Source organism: Saccoglossus kowalevskii, chromosome 2 (assembly GCF_978046115.1).
Source record: "Saccoglossus kowalevskii chromosome 2, keSacKowa6.1, whole genome shotgun sequence".
Taxonomy (NCBI): domain Eukaryota; kingdom Metazoa; phylum Hemichordata; class Enteropneusta; family Harrimaniidae; genus Saccoglossus; species Saccoglossus kowalevskii.
In genome coordinates this window covers 20,948,813-20,968,175 of record NC_140642.1, presented here as the reverse complement: position 1 = coordinate 20,968,175, position 19,363 = coordinate 20,948,813, and the positions used below count along the sequence as shown (strand labels likewise).

General features: G+C 34.5%; 1 protein-coding gene across 1 annotated transcript in view; it reads right to left on the bottom strand.

Annotated features, from left to right (window-relative positions):
* The window catches only part of LOC100369084 (protein TALPID3-like), a 72,733-nt gene that overhangs the window by 18,708 nt on the left and 34,662 nt on the right, over nt 1–19,363 (bottom strand). Inside the window, exons 8-11 of the mRNA XM_085492666.1 lie at nt 10,291–10,411; nt 7,344–7,403; nt 6,725–6,793; nt 3,962–4,188 (exon numbers count right to left, since the gene is read on the bottom strand). Of these exons, the coding sequence (XP_085348792.1) occupies nt 3,962–4,188; nt 6,725–6,793; nt 7,344–7,403; nt 10,291–10,411 (477 nt within the window). The remainder of the gene's footprint in view (nt 1–3,961; nt 4,189–6,724; nt 6,794–7,343; nt 7,404–10,290; nt 10,412–19,363) is intronic.

The following is a 19,363-nucleotide window of genomic DNA, read 5'->3' as shown; positions in this document are numbered from 1 at the left end:
CTTTAGCTTTAGCTTTATTGCAGTGCCTTTATTTTATCAGTTTCAGTTTTAAGACATGACGCCAAATGTGGAACACGATATTCAGAAACTGGTGGGTTGATCGTCTGTGTTGAAGATTCAAACCTTGGGGGTACGTATAAGCATCCCTCACTGGTGAAAACATGTAGAAGATTTAGTGAGCATTTGTAGATGAAGAGCAGTTTGTAGACACAGATGGGGGTTCCAAAGAGCACCCTCTAGTGATTTTCAGCTTTATAGTTCCCGAATATTAATTTCCCTTTGCATGTTCCATTTGAGATCACTAAACCAAACTTATCAGAAATTATAACAGCTAAATAGATAACAATGAGAAATACAAACTTCATATAACCTTTAAGACTTACAGCATGTCACTCTGCGCTAATAGTATAGGGGTTATATAATCATGGAAACTAATAAACAAAGATATACTACCCCAACATAACAGGTGCACTAATATCAGCTCTCGGATCAAACTATTTCCAGTCTGAGAGGGTGCCAGTAAATCCAGAAGTATAATACAGCTATCTTTGATGTGATTAAAAAAAAATTTCATTTGATAAACAGAGAAAAATAAAACTGAGCCAGCACCTTGAATATTTTCAAAACCACTACAAAATAATTCCATATTTAAATGGTGGCCACCATTTGTTGGGCTCAATAAAAAACAAATATTACTGTCAATGTGGATCAGTTTGAAGAAATTGAATAAAAATACTAAATCTTTGACTAATATTCACTAATTTATATTCTCAAAACTCTTGTTACTATATTTCAGCAACGACATGGCATCAACGCCCACAATGAATCATGCTTTTAAATTGTTTTTTTGAACTGATTGAGTTTTCTTCTAGCTTCCACATGTGGTTGTCAACAACAAAAATGATGACTTTTCCCACTCGTACATATACATGTATAACCCTCCTCAACAAGGTGAAAACACAAAACACAGTCTCCAGTTGAAACCAGTTGAGTAGAGAAACCTCGCTGACCTTATATAATTGTTCTATCATTAAAAAGTAGGCAAAATAATGCAAGAGGTCGAGTATGTCGGTTTTATGAAAAGGTTAAGGATTACTTCAATGTGTGGCTTTAAATCCATCCTGCTTAGTTTCCATGGCTTAACTTGTTGCTGAGTTTCCACTATGCCATCTGTTCTGTCTGTTTTGCTTATTAAAGTGTGATAATAAAAGTTTTGATGCAATGGCTGGAAATGTCACAAACTTCTTCAATCATTGTAGCCCAGTAACCGAATCTACTGCTTATCTCACAGCAGCAGCCAGGAGGGAAAGGTTGTTGCCTAGCATTAAGGGAAGGATTACAATGACTTATCGCATCATTTTGCATCTATGCGAGTTGTCACGTTTCACATTAACAATCAAACACAAAGAGAGGCCAGATCCAGGGATCATCTGCAATTGCAGAGACGGAAAATAAAGCGTTTTTTGAAACACTGGTGGAGCTTCCAATTTAAAAAACAGAGGATAACTGACGGAATAGATCAATCAAATCTTAGAAATGGTCACCTGTCATGAATACAAAAACAGTTAACACATTTGTACTAAATTCAGATTGTTTTTTGACTGAGAACATGATTTTCAAGAATAGGTGATTGGCAAAAACAAAATCACAGGGAAGCCAGTGCAGTGTACGTGCACTGAGACATCAATGCAGTAAATGGCCGCTAAGACACGTCATTTTGAAGCGGGGAATGAAACAAACGATGCAGTAAATGGCCGCTAAGACACGCCATTTTGAAGCGGGGAATGAAACAAACGATGCAGTAAATGGCCGCTAAGACACGCCATTTTAAAGCGGGGAATGAAACAAACGATGCATGTATAAAGTACACAGCTAAGTAGGATTTAAATTGAGAATAGACACAGCTGTAACTACTACCGCAAACATGTAGAAATTTTAAATACATATTTCGCTGAGTGAAATGTTATATCACATAAATGACAAAAAGAAAATTAAAAACTTGTTTCCTTGGAAACAATAACTTTGATTTCCCCATAGTGTTAAATCCTACTTTGGCTTTAGGTTCATAATTAAAAATCGAGTTTGACCAATCACAAAGTTCCAGAAAATTCCTGTCCTAAATTCCTGCTATTTGAGATACTAATGAAACGGCTGAAAATTAGCTAATTATTATGCAAATTTGGTAATTAATATGAAGGATTTCAACCAAAAACTAATCCGATCTGTACATTATATCAAAGCATCTATAAAATCCTATGAGCTGCTAGCTAGACACTGGAGAATGCTAACTAATCCACAAACAGACGTTAAGATCTGTTATGGACAAACAAAAACAGCTCTATTCTTCATAAAGGATTATTACACACCTGCAGGTGGGGATATGGGAATCATTTAATTTAGTTGATATCAGTTATGATACGATACTCCTGTAATCCGAACAACCAGATCAAGTAAACATATTAGTACATAATTAGATTACATCAGACACTATTCCAACAGAATATAATTTCATTTCATTCATTTGTTGACAATAGAAATACATAGGAGGGAGGGGTGGGGTATATAATATGCAAATGAGATACATAGAAAAAAAAAGTAATCAGGGTTGGGTTGTAAAGACTAAACAAGCAGCCTCTCGGCTGAGATAGCTCCGCTGTTAGCAATGCACATTTCAATTAAAGAACAGAAGATATCATTAGAAAATTAACAATATGCATAGTATCAATGCAATGGGACTTGCTGTTTTCAACAAGAATTCAAAAATATCATTTTTCACCATAAATGATTGTGGTTTTTAACAAGAAGAAAATATCACTTTTTACCAAAAATGACAAAAATATTCATCAAAATTAGAGAATTGAAGATATCATCATGAAATAAACAAATTTGAGTGTGGTCCACATGTAGTACTTATATTATGTAATATCAAAGCAATTGGACTTGTGGTTTTTAATAAGAAGTCGAAAATATCACTTTTTACCAAAAATGACAAAAATATTCACCAAAATTAGAGAATTAAAGATATCATTACAAAATGAACAAATCTGAGAGAGGTCCACATGTAGTACCTATATATGTAATATCAAAGCAATTGGACTTGCAGTTTTTAACAAGAAGTTGAAAATATCACTTTTTACCAAAAATGACAAAAATATTCACCAAAATTAGAAAATTAAAGATATCATTATGAAATGAACAAATTTGAGAGTGGTCCACATGTAATAATTATACATGTAATATCAAAGCAATTGGACATGTCGTTTTTAACAAGAAGTCAAAAATATCACTTTTTACCAAAAATGACAAAAATATTCACCAAAATTAGAGAATTAAAGATATCATTATGAAATGAACAAATTTGAGAGTGGTCCACATGTAATACCTATATATGTAATATCAAAGCAATTGGACTTGTCGTTTTTAACAAGAAGTAAAAAATATCACTTTTTACCAAAAATGACAAAAATATTCACCAAAATTAGAGAATTGAAGATATGATCATGAAATGAACAAATCTGAGAAAGGTCTACCCAAGGTACATATACACCAAGTATCAAAGCATTCAGGCTTGTAGTTTTCAAGAAGAAGTCGAAAAAGTAAAACATTGACACGGACGCGGACGCCGGACGCCGGCGGACAATCACTCATATGATAAGCTCCGCTCGACAAAGTCAACAGCGGAGCTAAAAATTGCAATCTGTGGTACCAATGCGATAGACAGCCAGTAACCTACACATCTATACTTCTCTCCCTGAAATTAAAACTATAAATATACTATATTATTCATAAACATCTCTAGCACATCTGTCTCTCAAATAGAGGCTGAAACAGATATCTGCCTTGAGGGCATGAGAGTGGCACAAGTGATAGGGCATTAGTGAAGTCAATGTACACAAGGAGGAGAAGGTTGTGTAGGTGTGAATATGGCAGGGGAGGTCAAGAAATAGACATTTATCCTTACCTATCGTACATCATCCTGTCAATCAAAGAATAAAGTTCCTCGTTTGTGGCAGCGTGCGCCACAACGTCCAGGTTTGTATCCAGATAACCTTTACTAGCCTGCACCTTCAGTAGCGTTTTCTGCGCCTCGGCACAACCGTCAATAATGGGGGCATTCATGAGTGCAGGGGAAGAGGGCAGTTTAGCAGGTGCATGGTATGTGATGGGTGACGAGACTGCAGGTTTCGTCTGAAAAAAACACAAAAAAACCCTGAGAACATCATTTAATTTAATCTCATATCTGTTTTTTTTTTGGGGGGGGGGAATACAAACCGTACATGCATTCACTTAGAAGGTTATGCAGAAGGTCATCTATAAGTAAAGTAAAGTAAAATATATATATATACCTCCAGTATATATTATAGCTTTAGGTAGACACCATATAGGGTTCGCTTATGATTTTTAATAAATCTTTGGGTAATTCCCCAAAAAATTAGACTAGCAAGACAATGCATTATTTCCTTAAATATCCTGCAATCAATTTGAAGATTTAATTAAAAAAGGCAAGCATTTAACTAGTCACTGCCACAGGCTTGAACAGTTGAATACAACAGCGCCCTCAGACTCAGTGAAGGTACAATTCAAACTAGATTTTAATTTAATGGCAGAATCAAATTAAACGTTCATTGTATCATGATGTCAGCGAATATTGATAACAATCAAGAGACAATGCGTATTGCATGACTCGGTATGAAAACATAGCAGCGATCAAATAACAAATAATTTAAAATGAAAACCTGGAAATGGCTTTATTAATCGCCAAGTTCTATTTTCCCTTATTTCACCAATAGCTGATTAGGCTAAATAAAATAAAGTAAATATAGTTTCTTTAAGAAATCAGTAAAATTAAAATGAACATCAGTCATATCAAATTCACTAAAAGAAAAACCAAATTCTACAGAATTAAGTTTGTGAATGCCGAAATGTTGGTGCAACATTTTTAGGTATTTTATTATTCTTTTGATAATTTTGGATCAAATAGAGAACTTCCATAACTGGCTACAGATTTTTTGGAAAAATATGAAAAAAATTAAGTGCCACTCAGAAGGGTCAAAGGTCAAAGAACTAAAGACACAGTTGAGGGGCATAGCATAAAGCCATGATATATGGTATACGTATGAATAGATATATACAAATATCAAATCTGAATAGCAGATATGGCTCCGAAAGTTGACATGAATTCAATGGGTTCCGTATGTTTACGTACACAGGTTTTCAATGGGAGGAGGAGAGGTAATATATGTTCTTTTAAATGAATCACAGACATATCACTGGCCATATTTCAAACAGTAAATAGAAACAGATAGTCCTGTCAAATATATTCTTGTTTCATACAGTTTTCTTTTAACATTATTGTGTGCAGACTTTTATAGCAAGCCACCCATCATTCAAGACAGGCACTCACAGTTTAGACAGACACAAAATTTGATTTGACAGGCCAAATTTCAACAACCCCTGTCAACTTTTGACTGAAAATTCTCAGTTTTTAAAAAATATCTATAAGGTCATCAACTACTAAACAGACCTTTTTCATTTTCTGGTAATAAATAACCTTGATTATACAGGATTGGACTAATGAAATCAAGAATGTACCTGTATTTTGTATGGACAAACAAAAGATGACAGTATGTTTTGTCTCCACCATACAGTGCCCTCAGATGGTACATAGAGTAATAAAGTTATTAATAACAGTGACATATTGAAATTTAATACAATGATACTGAAAACCAAAGACCCAAAGTTGTTCTCTTCGTATACTGAGGTATACAAAACATGAACACAAGCACGTGGAACTTTGGGGGCTAATCTGCACTGGCTCGGAAGGTTGTAAATGATTAGCTAGTTTGAATTTGCATAACAATACTGACAATGAACATGCATTCAACGCCACAAGTTTTTTTGTTTTTTTAGCCAATCAGAATTCATCTTCCGAGCCAGTGCAGATCAGCCGAACTTTGGAATGTGCCCACTCGTGCATTGCATCATGGGTAATGGGAACACAATAATCTTTGTCAACGAAATTCATGCTGTATTGTAGATAATAAAACACAAACAAAACTATTATGACTGGGTATTATCTTCACTGAATCTTCACAGCCATTTCCGGCAAAACAAGGTGCATATCTTATTCTAGATTATGAAATGTGATGACTCTGGGAAAAATGAACACTGGAAGAATGATGTATTTGAGACACAGAGAATTGCATATTTTGTTTCAATGCCTTGCCCTCGTAACCATCCATACAATGAATATAACAGACGTGTGACTGAAATAAAACCACCCAAGTACGGGGTCTGCAAATTGCCAACATCACTCGTAAATGTAACGAGAGAGCTAAGAATTCTGGTGCAATAAAATCTATCAAAGCCATGGTTACAACAAGACTTGAATGGATGTACTGTAAAATACTTTATTTTCACTTGGAATTAATTTTCGCTATTTTTGCTTAAGGAATGATTCAGTGAAAAAAAAATCAGGCGAATATACCTTTTTTTCCTATATTTTACATTCAACACGTCAAAAATTAGTGAAGATATATTCCATACAAAATACCCAAAAGGTCTTTTTTTTTGTAAAAATTGATTCCAGCTAAAATAAAGAATTTAACAGTGTATCACAGATTAAACTGCGATATACATCTACAGAGATTGCATACACAGAGTATGAAAGCTGCAGTGGAAAAAAGGAATACAAAAATTTGGCTTATGAATACATTGTACTTACCAAATATTGGTCAATTGGTGCTGGTCCAGCCATGACTTCATGTCTTCTATCCACGTCACTTTTAACCTCCTGATATATCATAAAGAAGTTAAAAAAAAATCGATAACAAATTTTCAGTATTTCCCAGAGATTGCTGCTGCTGGCAGAGCAATTATTATTACTAAGTGAAGCCCACCCATCATATCCTTCCGTGCCCTGAACATGAACAGTTTCACAATATGATGTGTCCTTTTTTTGTTTTGTTTCTATTTGAATGTGAGCCATTATAGATATGCAAGCCTCACCAATTCCACCCTATGTCAATTACCATGGAAGAGATGACTTCTTTACGCGATTTGCTTAAAAGAATCAACTTAATTATGCTTCATGAGAATACATGTGCTTCTATGAATGGCTTGCAACAAAAACAGATGGCAGTTTTATAGAATTAAAGATTTTCTAATAGAACAAATGTGTCAAATTGAGCATAAAAATTATTATTGACAATTACAGAAATAGGATCATTTAAATAGGGGTTCTAATTACCCCCCCCCCAAAAAAAAAACAAACCCACACACGCACAATAGCCCCCTCTCCTGAGATGAAAATAGCCTGCTTTAACATTAATTAATAAAAATACCTCATGAATTTTTGCGAGATGTAGTCTCTGTTCTGTATCAGTCTGCAGTTTGTGTGCTCCCTGATAAAAAAGATGAAATGCATAACATTATGAATGAGTAAAACAATATTCTAGATATTCAACAATATTTTAAAACATCATTTGCAGGAAACCTCCATGGACAGCTGAAATGAATGAGGGAAAAAATGGCGTCAGCAAACGATATGTTTATAGACTCTAACTTTTTTTCTTATAGCAGGGACAAGGAAAGTTTGTATATCCTCTTTCATTTTAATAATACCTGCATTACATGGGCACTTTTACACATTGTTAATATTTGACGTGAGTACAGACACAATAGCGTACACATTTAAGTGCCCATTTTTTCTGTCTGCGTCATGAAATAAACATATAATGGTTTTTGTCCTCCGGCTAGATTTGAAAGAAGTAAGATGCATCACATTCAGAAGAATCAATGTGGAGAACAAACAAAAAAATCTGGCATCATTGTGTTTGGTTGCCATGGTAATCATGTAGATGCTATGACAGAGCTGTTAGTTTCAGAAATCCATTTCACACATTAAGGGCGATCACACACTAGCAACAATATGTCCACGCACACAAAGTGTCCGAGTCTTTCATCACCATGAGTAATCAGTGCAAATTAATAACATATTAATTACCTCATTTAGATCATCATCATTTATCACATCTGTTACACACAGAAAACATAAATCGAGGGTGATTTTGATATCTGGACGAGATAATTGATTGATTGTTTTTAAACGTCTTTGTCCTTAAACACTGATAAATATCCCGGCAAACAATAGGTTTCCAATAAATAAATTTTTCAAATGTCCTTTATCAGGGTTAATAGCGCTAGAATTTTAGACTGATTAGCTACAGCTTGCATTCTGACAAGCAACATAAGAATACAAAAGTTTTAATGATTGAATTTATTGTTTTGATGAAATATGTGCATCTATATATTACATTTTCTTGTTTTGTAATATTCCACGATGACAAATTCTGCTTCCATCTAATTCAAACAATTTATGATTTCAACCCCTTGTTGCCAAGGTAAAATGTGGCTGACTGTCTCTGCATGACTTTAGCCGCATAATCATTTTAACAGCCTTCTACGAACATCGCACGCCTAATAACGCACACAAACTCACTGTCTGTTAGCAACAAAATGAACGAATCTAAAGGCAACTTGAAATTGAAAACCCCAGAGAAAATGCAGACGACATATGGCTACAAGTATCAAGTGGTTTCCCCTACAAAATGACAGTAATTACCAACCGAGAGAAAAGTGCCATTACATTTTGTCGTAGAAAAATGGCCAATCAGAGGTAACAACCGGCAGGAAGATTGACCCAAATTACGGGTGATCAGAGCGAAATGTCAATTACAGTGGTAATTTCAATGCACGGTGGGCTGACTGGAGTTGAATACTCAAGAAATAGAGCCAAGCGACTGAAAAATTTTACATTTTTACATTGAACTTAGAAGCTGCATGAACCAAGGACGTAATGTTGAAAAAATATATTTAAGTGAGTTGAGGAGTCACATTATTAATTGTTATGCTAAACCACATACTAAGGTTTAAATGAAAATTACAAGTGTATGTCAAATAGAATTTTCTCAGATATACCGGAGTAATTTCATCAATACAGGTAGCCAAAATATATTAAACCATAGATTATTTTTGTCATGTGAAATCTAATATTATATGATCGATGAGTTTGTAATTGTCATGGTAATTGTCAAGTAGAAAATGGACATAGATTTTAAAAAAAACAACTAGGGTCAGCTGACAGTCATGAGGTATACAGGAGTAATAATATAATTATTATGGAATACTGGAATAGACGCTACACTACACCTACTATGGACATTATACAGCAATGGGTTCATCCAAAAGTAAAATAATATCACTGTGCATAAACTGAAAAGATAACAATCTTTTTTTTTTTTTTTTTTGCAATATTTATTTCCCTCATAAATATCAACAGGTTCCGTGATTGGTCAATGCATGATCATGTGATCAATGATAAATCCTATAATAATGGCAAATCTTTTAATATATCGTCCCCACGAAATTCCCAAGAGTGCACATTATTACCCTGGTTAATTGCATAGAGCCATATGAACCATCTCAACTCCACGGGGAGCATACAACTCTGGATGCTATGTAAGCAAGAAAGAGAGAGGCAGTAAAGCTACATAATTTGCCAACAAGGATACAGAATGATGGCAGACATCAGTCCGCCAGTAACAACTGAATTATGGTCAAACATTCATGAGCATGTGACATTGCAAATGTCACTGGCGTAAATTTTTAACAACAAACTATTTCATGCTTTGGCCAATAACAGTCATGCAACAGTAATTCAACACACCTCCATCGACTGAGACAAACGGGTGTGGTAATCATCTATCGATTGAACACACGGCAATTGTTATTAGTCCTGTTTCTAAAAAAAAAATAATTGAGAAAGATTCTAAAAGCCATAAACGAATATTTGGCTCATAGATGCACTGATAGACTACATGAATTAAACCAACTGACTAACGACAGCCAGACAATACATAGGATTGGGTGTCACATGATCAATAACTGATTTCCAATGAATGATCACGTTAGCAGGCGATTGTGTTTCACACAAAAAAACATTATAATTATTACACCAAACAGTTTAATATTTACTAAAGACAACTGAATGATTTTTTCTTTTTTGCTTTACTGTAAAAAACTAAATACTCGGATATATAAAGCACTGTCGATTGTTAACAAATTGGCAGATATCCAAAGGTCATAAACTAAAGATTGTCTTCATTCGAGAAATTGTCCGATCGTCACCGTATCTTTTTACAGGTTCCTTATTCTATTTATGTCATCAGTGAAATTTAAAACTATCGAGGATGTATTTTCAAATGTCCATATATGGGCTTCATCTCTCACCTTAAGTACAGTTCGCATCTCTTTTTTTAACTGGCCTAAATCTTGTACAAGCTTATTGGCTTGCCTTTCCACACTGTTGGCGTCTCCAACCAATGCTGACGAAGCCGCAGCTTCGGGTGACCTGCAAAGAAATATACATATTTAATAAATTTAATAAAAATAAACTGAAAAATTATATTTTTATAATTAGTACTTGATGTGATAAACTGAGATCATGGGAGGTAATTGGGGGAGGGGGGGGGGGGTAATTGGTAAGGCTTGGATTACAATACACCTAGTGTATAGATATCAGCACCAAGACAGGATGAAGAGTGAAGTTATTATAAAATCAGACAACAGAGTAGGTGTATATCATTTGTAATTACTAATAAGTGTGAAAAATATAATAAGTACTTTCGTCTTCAAGAAATATTATGTTTGGTTGCACTTCTGTAATAAACTAAACATTATCATCGAATAAAGTCAAACAAACCCAGGAGGAAGAATTGTATCAATCAATTTGCATTTATTTTAGTATTAAAAAATTCAGCTGTTTTTTTTTTTTTATCATAGTAGACAGAAATCCCAGTTCAAATAATTTATTGAGAGCTAATCAACTACTATGCATTTTCATGACATTTTTGTTACTTCTGACATCACACTCAGTGATCCCCGGTTCCCTGATGCATCTGTAATGTGTGCGTCAACCATAAATTTGATCTTTTTAGCAATTTATTAAAAGCAGCCAACGGCAGATAGACTTACAAACACATTAATCTAATGACGATTCAATTTAGTTTGCAGTCAAATTTGAGATGGGGAAGGATCCGGAAGGCATGCCTGTATTTGTAACTTGACCTTGCCTTTGGCTGCACAGAGCAGTTGAAGGATAAAAAAAAATTAATTGCAGCTATTAAAAAAAAATGCTACCCATAATGCACCGTCGCCTAGTTACAAACTGATGTGAGAAATAGAGAAGGTATGCTGTATCCTCTGTAAGGAAAGAACAGATTTTGTTGGCATTTGGTTACAATAAGACTGAATGAACTCATGTTGTTCGCACAAAGTATCCAATAAATTTATGAAAAGTACTATGAGTAATTGCAGATGAAATCAATACTGGTAAAGAGAACGATTCACTCAATGTAAGCCCCATATTTACTCCCATATTTATTAATCTACTACCATATTACTAGTGCCAATGCTTTATATAAATGCCAGAGGTGTATCTATGGTCAAAATAAGTCATACATGGTATTTTAATAAAACAGCACACAATAAATGCAACTGTAGTTATCCCATGTGTTTTTAGTGGGGATATAAATCAATAATTATGTAATATTGATACTTTTGAAACAAAAAAAACAAAAATTTAAATGCCGACCAATTCATGATTGTCTTGGTGTGAAGATTGAACAACATTGGTCATGCAAATAATGCAAGTTTAAGAACTGATTCCAAACTACCCTATAGGAGAAAACCAATTCAAATAACTTAAACTTTAACAAGACCTGAGCAAAATAGCGAAGCAGCCTGACCCACACAGGATCAACAGCTAAGTGATGGAAATGAAAACGTTGCCAGGAAACACAAAATGTGGTGAAGAGAACTCAGTATAGAGATGGGCTGACTGCTCAAATACAGGCATTAGCAACTCCTTTGACGTGTACAATTTTCAAGTATTTGAACAGTGCAAACAGCTGGTATGAAAAACAACAACAATGAGAAATGAACCTATAGCAATGTCACTGAAAAAAGAGATTTAATCCCAAGCAATGTCAATATCAGCTAGCTGTCGCCATGAAATTTGATTAATTTATTGTTAAACACAGAATTGCTGACATGACATAGAATACGGAAGCTACCAAGATAAGAAAACACTTCAGATTAGTACTACTGAATGTTTGTTACACGACTATTTCAGCAAATATACCAATATTGAATCATGCAATCATTAAAATGTAAATTAGATTGTATTTTTAATCAAAATGAGTTTTTAAAAATTCATTTTGTAAGAAAAATTACACATACTGTACTATTTATTATAATTTACTGCTCGATTTAGCCTCAGAGGCCAAACAGCCACTAGAGGGCACTGCTCCTGGTCGTATAAAGCACCACCCACTATCACTATTTGATCTTTGACCTCTTCGTGTATCTGCATATGCCCCCCCCCACATACAAAAATGTACCTATATCTTATTTGTATACACACATCTCCACAATTTTTACTGCAATTCTGAGTTATTTTTTGCATACAATTTAGTATGAATGTACATATCCGCCCCTCAAAATACACCATTCTTAGATCCCCCAGTTGTTAGAATTTGTCAGTTAAGACATAAATCATTGCATTATGGGTAACAAATCATTGCATTATGGGTAACAAATCATTGCATTGTGGGTAACAAATCCCCATAGCAGCACACAAGATTGATGAATGTTTACAAAAAATATAAAAAGTATAAAATGATATGATAGCCAAAAAAAATACACTGGTTGAAACTGTATTTGGGGTCATTATACCATGAAGCAGTAATTTGAATATGATGTACTTCATCAGGGGCAATTTAAATGTCACCCTTTGCCCTCAGTATTAAATACATTTTAAAATATTAACCATATTCAGTACTGTTTTTCATATTGTATCAATCATCTTACTGAGCTCTATCACATTTCATCGGCAAACAGTCTCTGCTGCCTAGCAGTTTTTTTTCACACGCTAAAGACAGAGATATAAAACAGTCACGTATCGTCTCCGCACGACTTGCTGTCGTCAGTAATTCTTCTATCTCAAGAGAAATCTGCTTCGGTTTCCATCCAACGTAGGCAGTAATCAATATTGTCGCTTTTTAAGATGAAATAACGACGTCGCAACACAGTGTGATCAGAATATTGCAACTACAGATTTCTTGCGTTTTATTTTTTAAGCTATAAATTGGATACCTCGCTTCAGATATCTTAAAATTTTTTTGGGCTGAACACAAACAAATATACGGACAAGAAATAAATTCTAAAAACTCAGAGAAAATCAAAATACTGCATTTTCACGTGTGCAGGTACATTCGATTATACAATGTAGTTGATACTAAGTGGGAGTGTGGAATGATTAATTACTATTTTACATAGGTACCATGCAGAGATGAAGGTTGTAGTGGGGGATAAGCGAGGACATGAGGGCAAGACCCGAACTTTGATTCTTATTATGATTTTATCTTGATTCCGACCTCCTTTTGTTTAAACTTTGTATTGCTTGTACGTGTAATTGATTAAATATAGGTAAGCAGTCAATAAATAAAAGAATGCCGGTCATGTCTGCCTGCTAGCAACAATTTGAAGCAAAAAGCATCTATGGATATAGTGAATGTCTGTAACTACAAAAAAAAGTCTTCAAAAATAAATATTTTGAAATTTACCATCCCACTTTAGACTACTCATTTTTTGTACGGAAACTATGGCTAGGGGGTTGTGAGACTGTCAACAATTCAGATTTATCTTCTTACGACTATAAAGCACATATTAACATTGGTTTTTCGTAAAAACAAAAAAAAAAGCATGAAGACCATGAATAACAATTTTTCTACTTAATTTTATATACCAGTATGAAACAATGTAATTGCTGAATGTTAGTCAATCTATTTTAAAACTAGAACACAGTACACACTATTAGTTATATTCTGCATCAACATTTGCTCGTAATTCAACGAATTTCACACTTGCAGGTGCTGTAGTATTTCAATGCATTTCTACGTACGGAATAACAACTATTGCATATATACATGAACACTGTCCACGTCTTTATTCAGGCAGAAAGAGCTCTAATGAACAAAACAAAATTAGTCGTGCGAGTAAAATGGAACAGCTAGTTAAAACCAACATCTATTTGTTAAATTAGCACAAGGTCGTTATGACCCAGTGCGATGTGCCACCTAGGGCATAAAGCGTGCAACCAACATTTACATGCAGGTGATAGAATAGAACTCCAAGACAATTTCGTGTTTTCGCACTTTTTAAGTCATCAAAAATTCATTTCTTGTTACATTTTCCATCCTGCATTTTACATTTTTTTATTATGCAATACACCGGTGAACAGGGCAAAGTGAAGTTCATGAAAAACAGTGGAGTGGAAAAATGATTGAAGAAATAAACATCAATAATTCTGGATCAGTGGCCCAAAACATGATGCACGACAAGCACGAGCAAGCAAGCAAGCAAGCAAGCAAGCAAGCAAGCAAGCAAGCACACCAGCCTTTCCAGCCTCAAAACAAACCTGCCTGTCCAAAACTGACATATTGTGTCTTTGAACAAAAATAAACGTAAACCGTGGATATATTCAAAGAATGAAAAAAAAAAAGAAGAAAGAAATGGAAAAGCTTCCAAAAAACCAAACATGATTGAGCATAAATTTAATACACAACATAATTAATTCATACTCAGTTTCATCTCACCTAAGGTGATTTATTTGCATCTTTAAAAATTCAGAGGCAGTTATAGGATTTCATAATGTTTGGTTGGGTCTATCAAATTACGTTCAGCAGACTATTAAATTGCAAGCGGCTACCAATCTCTGTGACCTAAGGCATAATGACACTTTTGTCCAGCACATACGTACTGAAAAATATGTGACCACTAGAGGGTTGCTGTAACCACCCCCAAACAAACCATGTTTTATCTAAAGTTACGTATTTCAGGAATTCATTTTGTTTTTTATAAAATTACTGTAAAATCTGTATCAAAAACCGCAGCTTTTATTGAAATGATACAATTTATTATATTAGGGTATCTACACATATGAGAAATGATGAATTTTTGGTTCTCAATTCTTCAAAAAGAGGGATGCGGCTTCTAAGAGAATAAAAAGGACATCTGTGTAGGTTACGTCAATTATAATCAAGCCTGCCCTCATATTTTTTTTCCTTTTTCTTAAAGCGTCTTGGTAAATATTTTATTACCTAAAGTGGGTGTTACATGTGTGACATTTTTATTATGACTGTTATCAATAACCAATCGGTTTGTGGTTTAAGCGCTAATAAAACAGAAGTTACTAGTGTGGAATGTTCATTGTTCATTAATGATGTTGTCAACAAGGATTGAGAAGTCTGTGGAGGAAGCGAATAACAAACACAGACGAGTATGAATCATGGCTGTTAAGATACTTTTTGACGTATGTATGGTACACTCTTGAGGAAAAAGGGTGGAACTAACGGAACCGATTATTTAATTCAGCAATTTGAGTGTATACATGCATTTCAATTATATTTATCATTAATTTTAACAAGAGTATAAGTATGAGGATTGGATGGAGAGAGAAGGGGAGGTGGCTGGGGATGGGGGTATGGCGGTGTGGAAAGGTAAGACAAAGGGGGAACAAGTGAACAGAAAAACTAAGAATTTCAATAACACAAATGATAGAAACAATAATAATACAGTCATAATAACTGTCAAGTTGTGTTCTAACATGCTTCCTTTAGCACTGTTATCACCTGACATGTTAGTCCCGAACAACATCATCTTTCTTTACATTTGGCAGCCAATAATAAAAAAAAAAAAAGACACTAAAAAAAAAAAGATATAAATTAATGCATATCTAGAGAACCGATCTGAACTCCGGACCTGGTTGGTCATTGTGCGACTGCTGCGGGAGATGATTTAATAGACGATAATGATCGTTGAAAATATAGCGCTTCTCCGTTGCCTAGCATGAACGACAGGTGAGACATCATTAAGAGACTGATATGGAAAAGGTTTTTTTTTTTTTGTTGAATGCTGACAAGTGAAGTGCATTTTTTGGTTGCTATCACCTTTGGTATGCAATCACTGTTAACACAGTAAGACCTACGTTTATCGTTATGTTATTGACAACATGTGAACGATATACATTGAAGAATATGAAAATAACACATCCAGGACGATGATTAAAATTCAGTAAAGATCACTGACTTCCCCCAGGACATGTTTTCATCCTGATTTTCAAATGAAATGAGAAGACAATCACAGATTATTACAGTTTAGTGTTTTAAGACGAAAAACGTCAGTAATTTAATTATGTAGTTTTGTTCTCTTTCTTGAGTGGAGGTTTGTGATATGTATGAGAGTAGTAAAGAAAATTCACACCTGCTGGATTTTTTTTTTTTTTGCAGCGCAATGATGGACTTTACACCTTTATGAGTGAGTTTATTTGCTCTCTTTGTTTTCCCGCTGCTGACATAGATGTAAATCCCTCTAATGTTTATTAATTTGTTATCTTCACCCGACTCTCCTGCTGTCCACCTTGTAAGACACGTTTTGAGGGCATGCGAGTGTGATGACCGAGCTGTGTGCGGCGTTGGATTAACGACTATCCAAGACGTTGCTATGAAGCACAGCGTGAACTGCTCTGCTAGGTATTAGCAGCCCACTAAAATAATCATACTATGTCTTTGAAATTTAAAAATAAAATTGTTTCTAGCGATAACACTTTATAAGATTATTAGCTGTTGGCAAAATAAAAACAAACTATTTCTATTACTGTGAGAAATTCAGGGGCAAACATTTCAAGGAGAAAAAAAAAACTCTGAAAAAGACAGATCTAATTAGGTGTTGAAATCAGAATGAACCAAGTATGCTGACGGGCAAGTCGAATAAAATCTGTAATGACACAGGTATGCTCACTCCAGGCACCAAGTACTTTAACCTAGAATATATATTAAACATGGTGACGAAAGAACTCAGCTAACAAGAAGTGAATAGTCAAGGTACAAATCCCAACGGAAACTGAATGAGCCAAAAAAAAAAAAAAACAAGCTTTGAAGAGAATTCAAAATAGCATTATCACCAAGCTGCAGAGGAACGCTGCAATGAGGCAGATGGTAATAAACATAGTAGGATCGCTGTGAATCTTTGTTGCTTATTCCGCTAGGGATGTTTGTATAAGTTGAGGCTATGGTCAATAAGGCAAGGTCTTTCAATAATTTGGTGAAGAAAAACCCAGCAGCAAGAACACAAAGGATGTTTTTTCACTGTTTTGCTCCAAGGTCAATATTGCAGCTCGAAAAGGAAGGATGGGTTGGATGGAAATAGTGAATCCCACAAAATATACAGAAATATGATGCACCCTATGGATATCTCTCTCCAGGCGTGAGCCAAGTTTTAAATTTATCTTTATGTCAGCTAAGTGATACGAGCGAGCGGTACGAGCTTGTGGGAAGAGGTAAAATGGAAAGAGGCAATTTAAAAAAATATTAAATTAACACTGAAACAAGATATTTATCATCAACACTCAGGATTATAAAACTTAATAGTGTTAAAAATACAACTGATATTATACTTCTTGACAGCAATTATGTTTTAGTAAGACCAGATCAATTTATGGAGTTTATGTTAAAAATAGATGTTTATTTTTGAATGCCAAATCTTAACTTAATTTTCGGTGGTACCCACCAATGAGTTACTCCATTTTGACAGCTTAAAAAATAGAGAGGAAACTGAGTGTCATACTGACAGATATAATCAATTAACCTAGCAGGTATAAAAACAAGTATAGCAACACTACAGGTTGCTGTCATCATCAATTTAAACTGTGATTAGTGATTAGTAATGTACTCTTCCGTCTGGTGAAAATTTTTTTTTATTGTTTATCACAATCAGTCCCACTCACTTATCCTAATTTAAATCAGCCCCACCCCTGATCCTAATACAAATCCGCCACTGTTGATCCTAATTCAAAACTGTCCAACCCCTGTTCCTAATTCAAATCAGCCCCGTCGCCAATCCTAATTCAAATCAGCCCCACCCCTGTTCCTGATTCAAATCAGTCCCAACCCTGATCCTAATTCAAATCTGCCACTCTACCCTTATCCTAATGCGAATCATCCATTAAAATATCTTACTTATCCCTTACTATAAGACAAGACTTAATAAGAAAAAGACATGCACCTTGATGATTAATGGAAATGACTCACTGCAGTAGCTATCTGATCAATGTATATCATTCCACATTTTTAACAGATACATGAGTAATCTATTGATTGTTTTTAGGTGCCTAACACACATTTAGGATGCGTGATAGTTGAATAGATATGACTATTTAACATCTGTCAAAGATATATTAGTTTTAACAAAGTCATTTTATATTGTTCTTAAAATGCTGGACAGTATGATCATTCATTTCACAATATGTGACATGTATCTTGTAACAAACGAGTGTTTTTTTTATCCAATATAAACTGGATTGTTTCAGTTGACTAATAATCCCTATCACAATTTATTGGATTTATCCCTCTTTTACTCTGTATCACGTCAATTACATTCAAAAACAGTAGATCAGACACAAATGTCAGTACTATATTCCATTTTACACGATGACTATTTTTGCAGATTGTTGCCGCAAGCAAACATTTGCCACACTGCACACGTCAACATCACATGGTACAAACGTCACAGAGACTTGCACAGTGCAAACCTCACATAGACTTGCATGGTGCAATATTAATTGTTTATTCTCACAAAACAACCATACATATATTTTTCATTGCGAAATTGACCCATCAACCCACACACCCATCACAAATAGAAGGAAATAGTTCAAGTGGAAAACGAAATATAGCTAGTAATTGCCATAGGTAGATAATAATCCCCAAGAGTCCCGTATTGATCGTAATTTGCCATGGCAGCTGCGGCTATTATATGCATTTATATTTGTAATATCAGGAATGGAGATGATCTCATAGGAAACGAGTGGTTTTCTCTGGTTTGAGTCTATTACCTGGTCACCCCACCCAATCTGGAAAAAACAGTCAGCTATTTTGTGAAAAAAATAACAAAAATGTCATCACTTCTCCACAAGATTGAAAACCACATTTTATTCATAAAGGGCATGAGTAATTGAGTTAACAAAACAGGTAGGCGGCTAAAAAGCTACCAGTTTGATAAAATACAGTAACAATAGGGAGGCATGAAAGATTGATTATCAATGCTTCTTTTATCCACTCCGTTGTCGTCTCTTGAAATCAAGATGCCTTTTTTTTCAGAGATTTAATAAGACAAAATGCATTTTACTGTTTAACATGTGGGTGGATGAACACACTTTTTCGAAATTTGAAAAATTCTTTCTTGT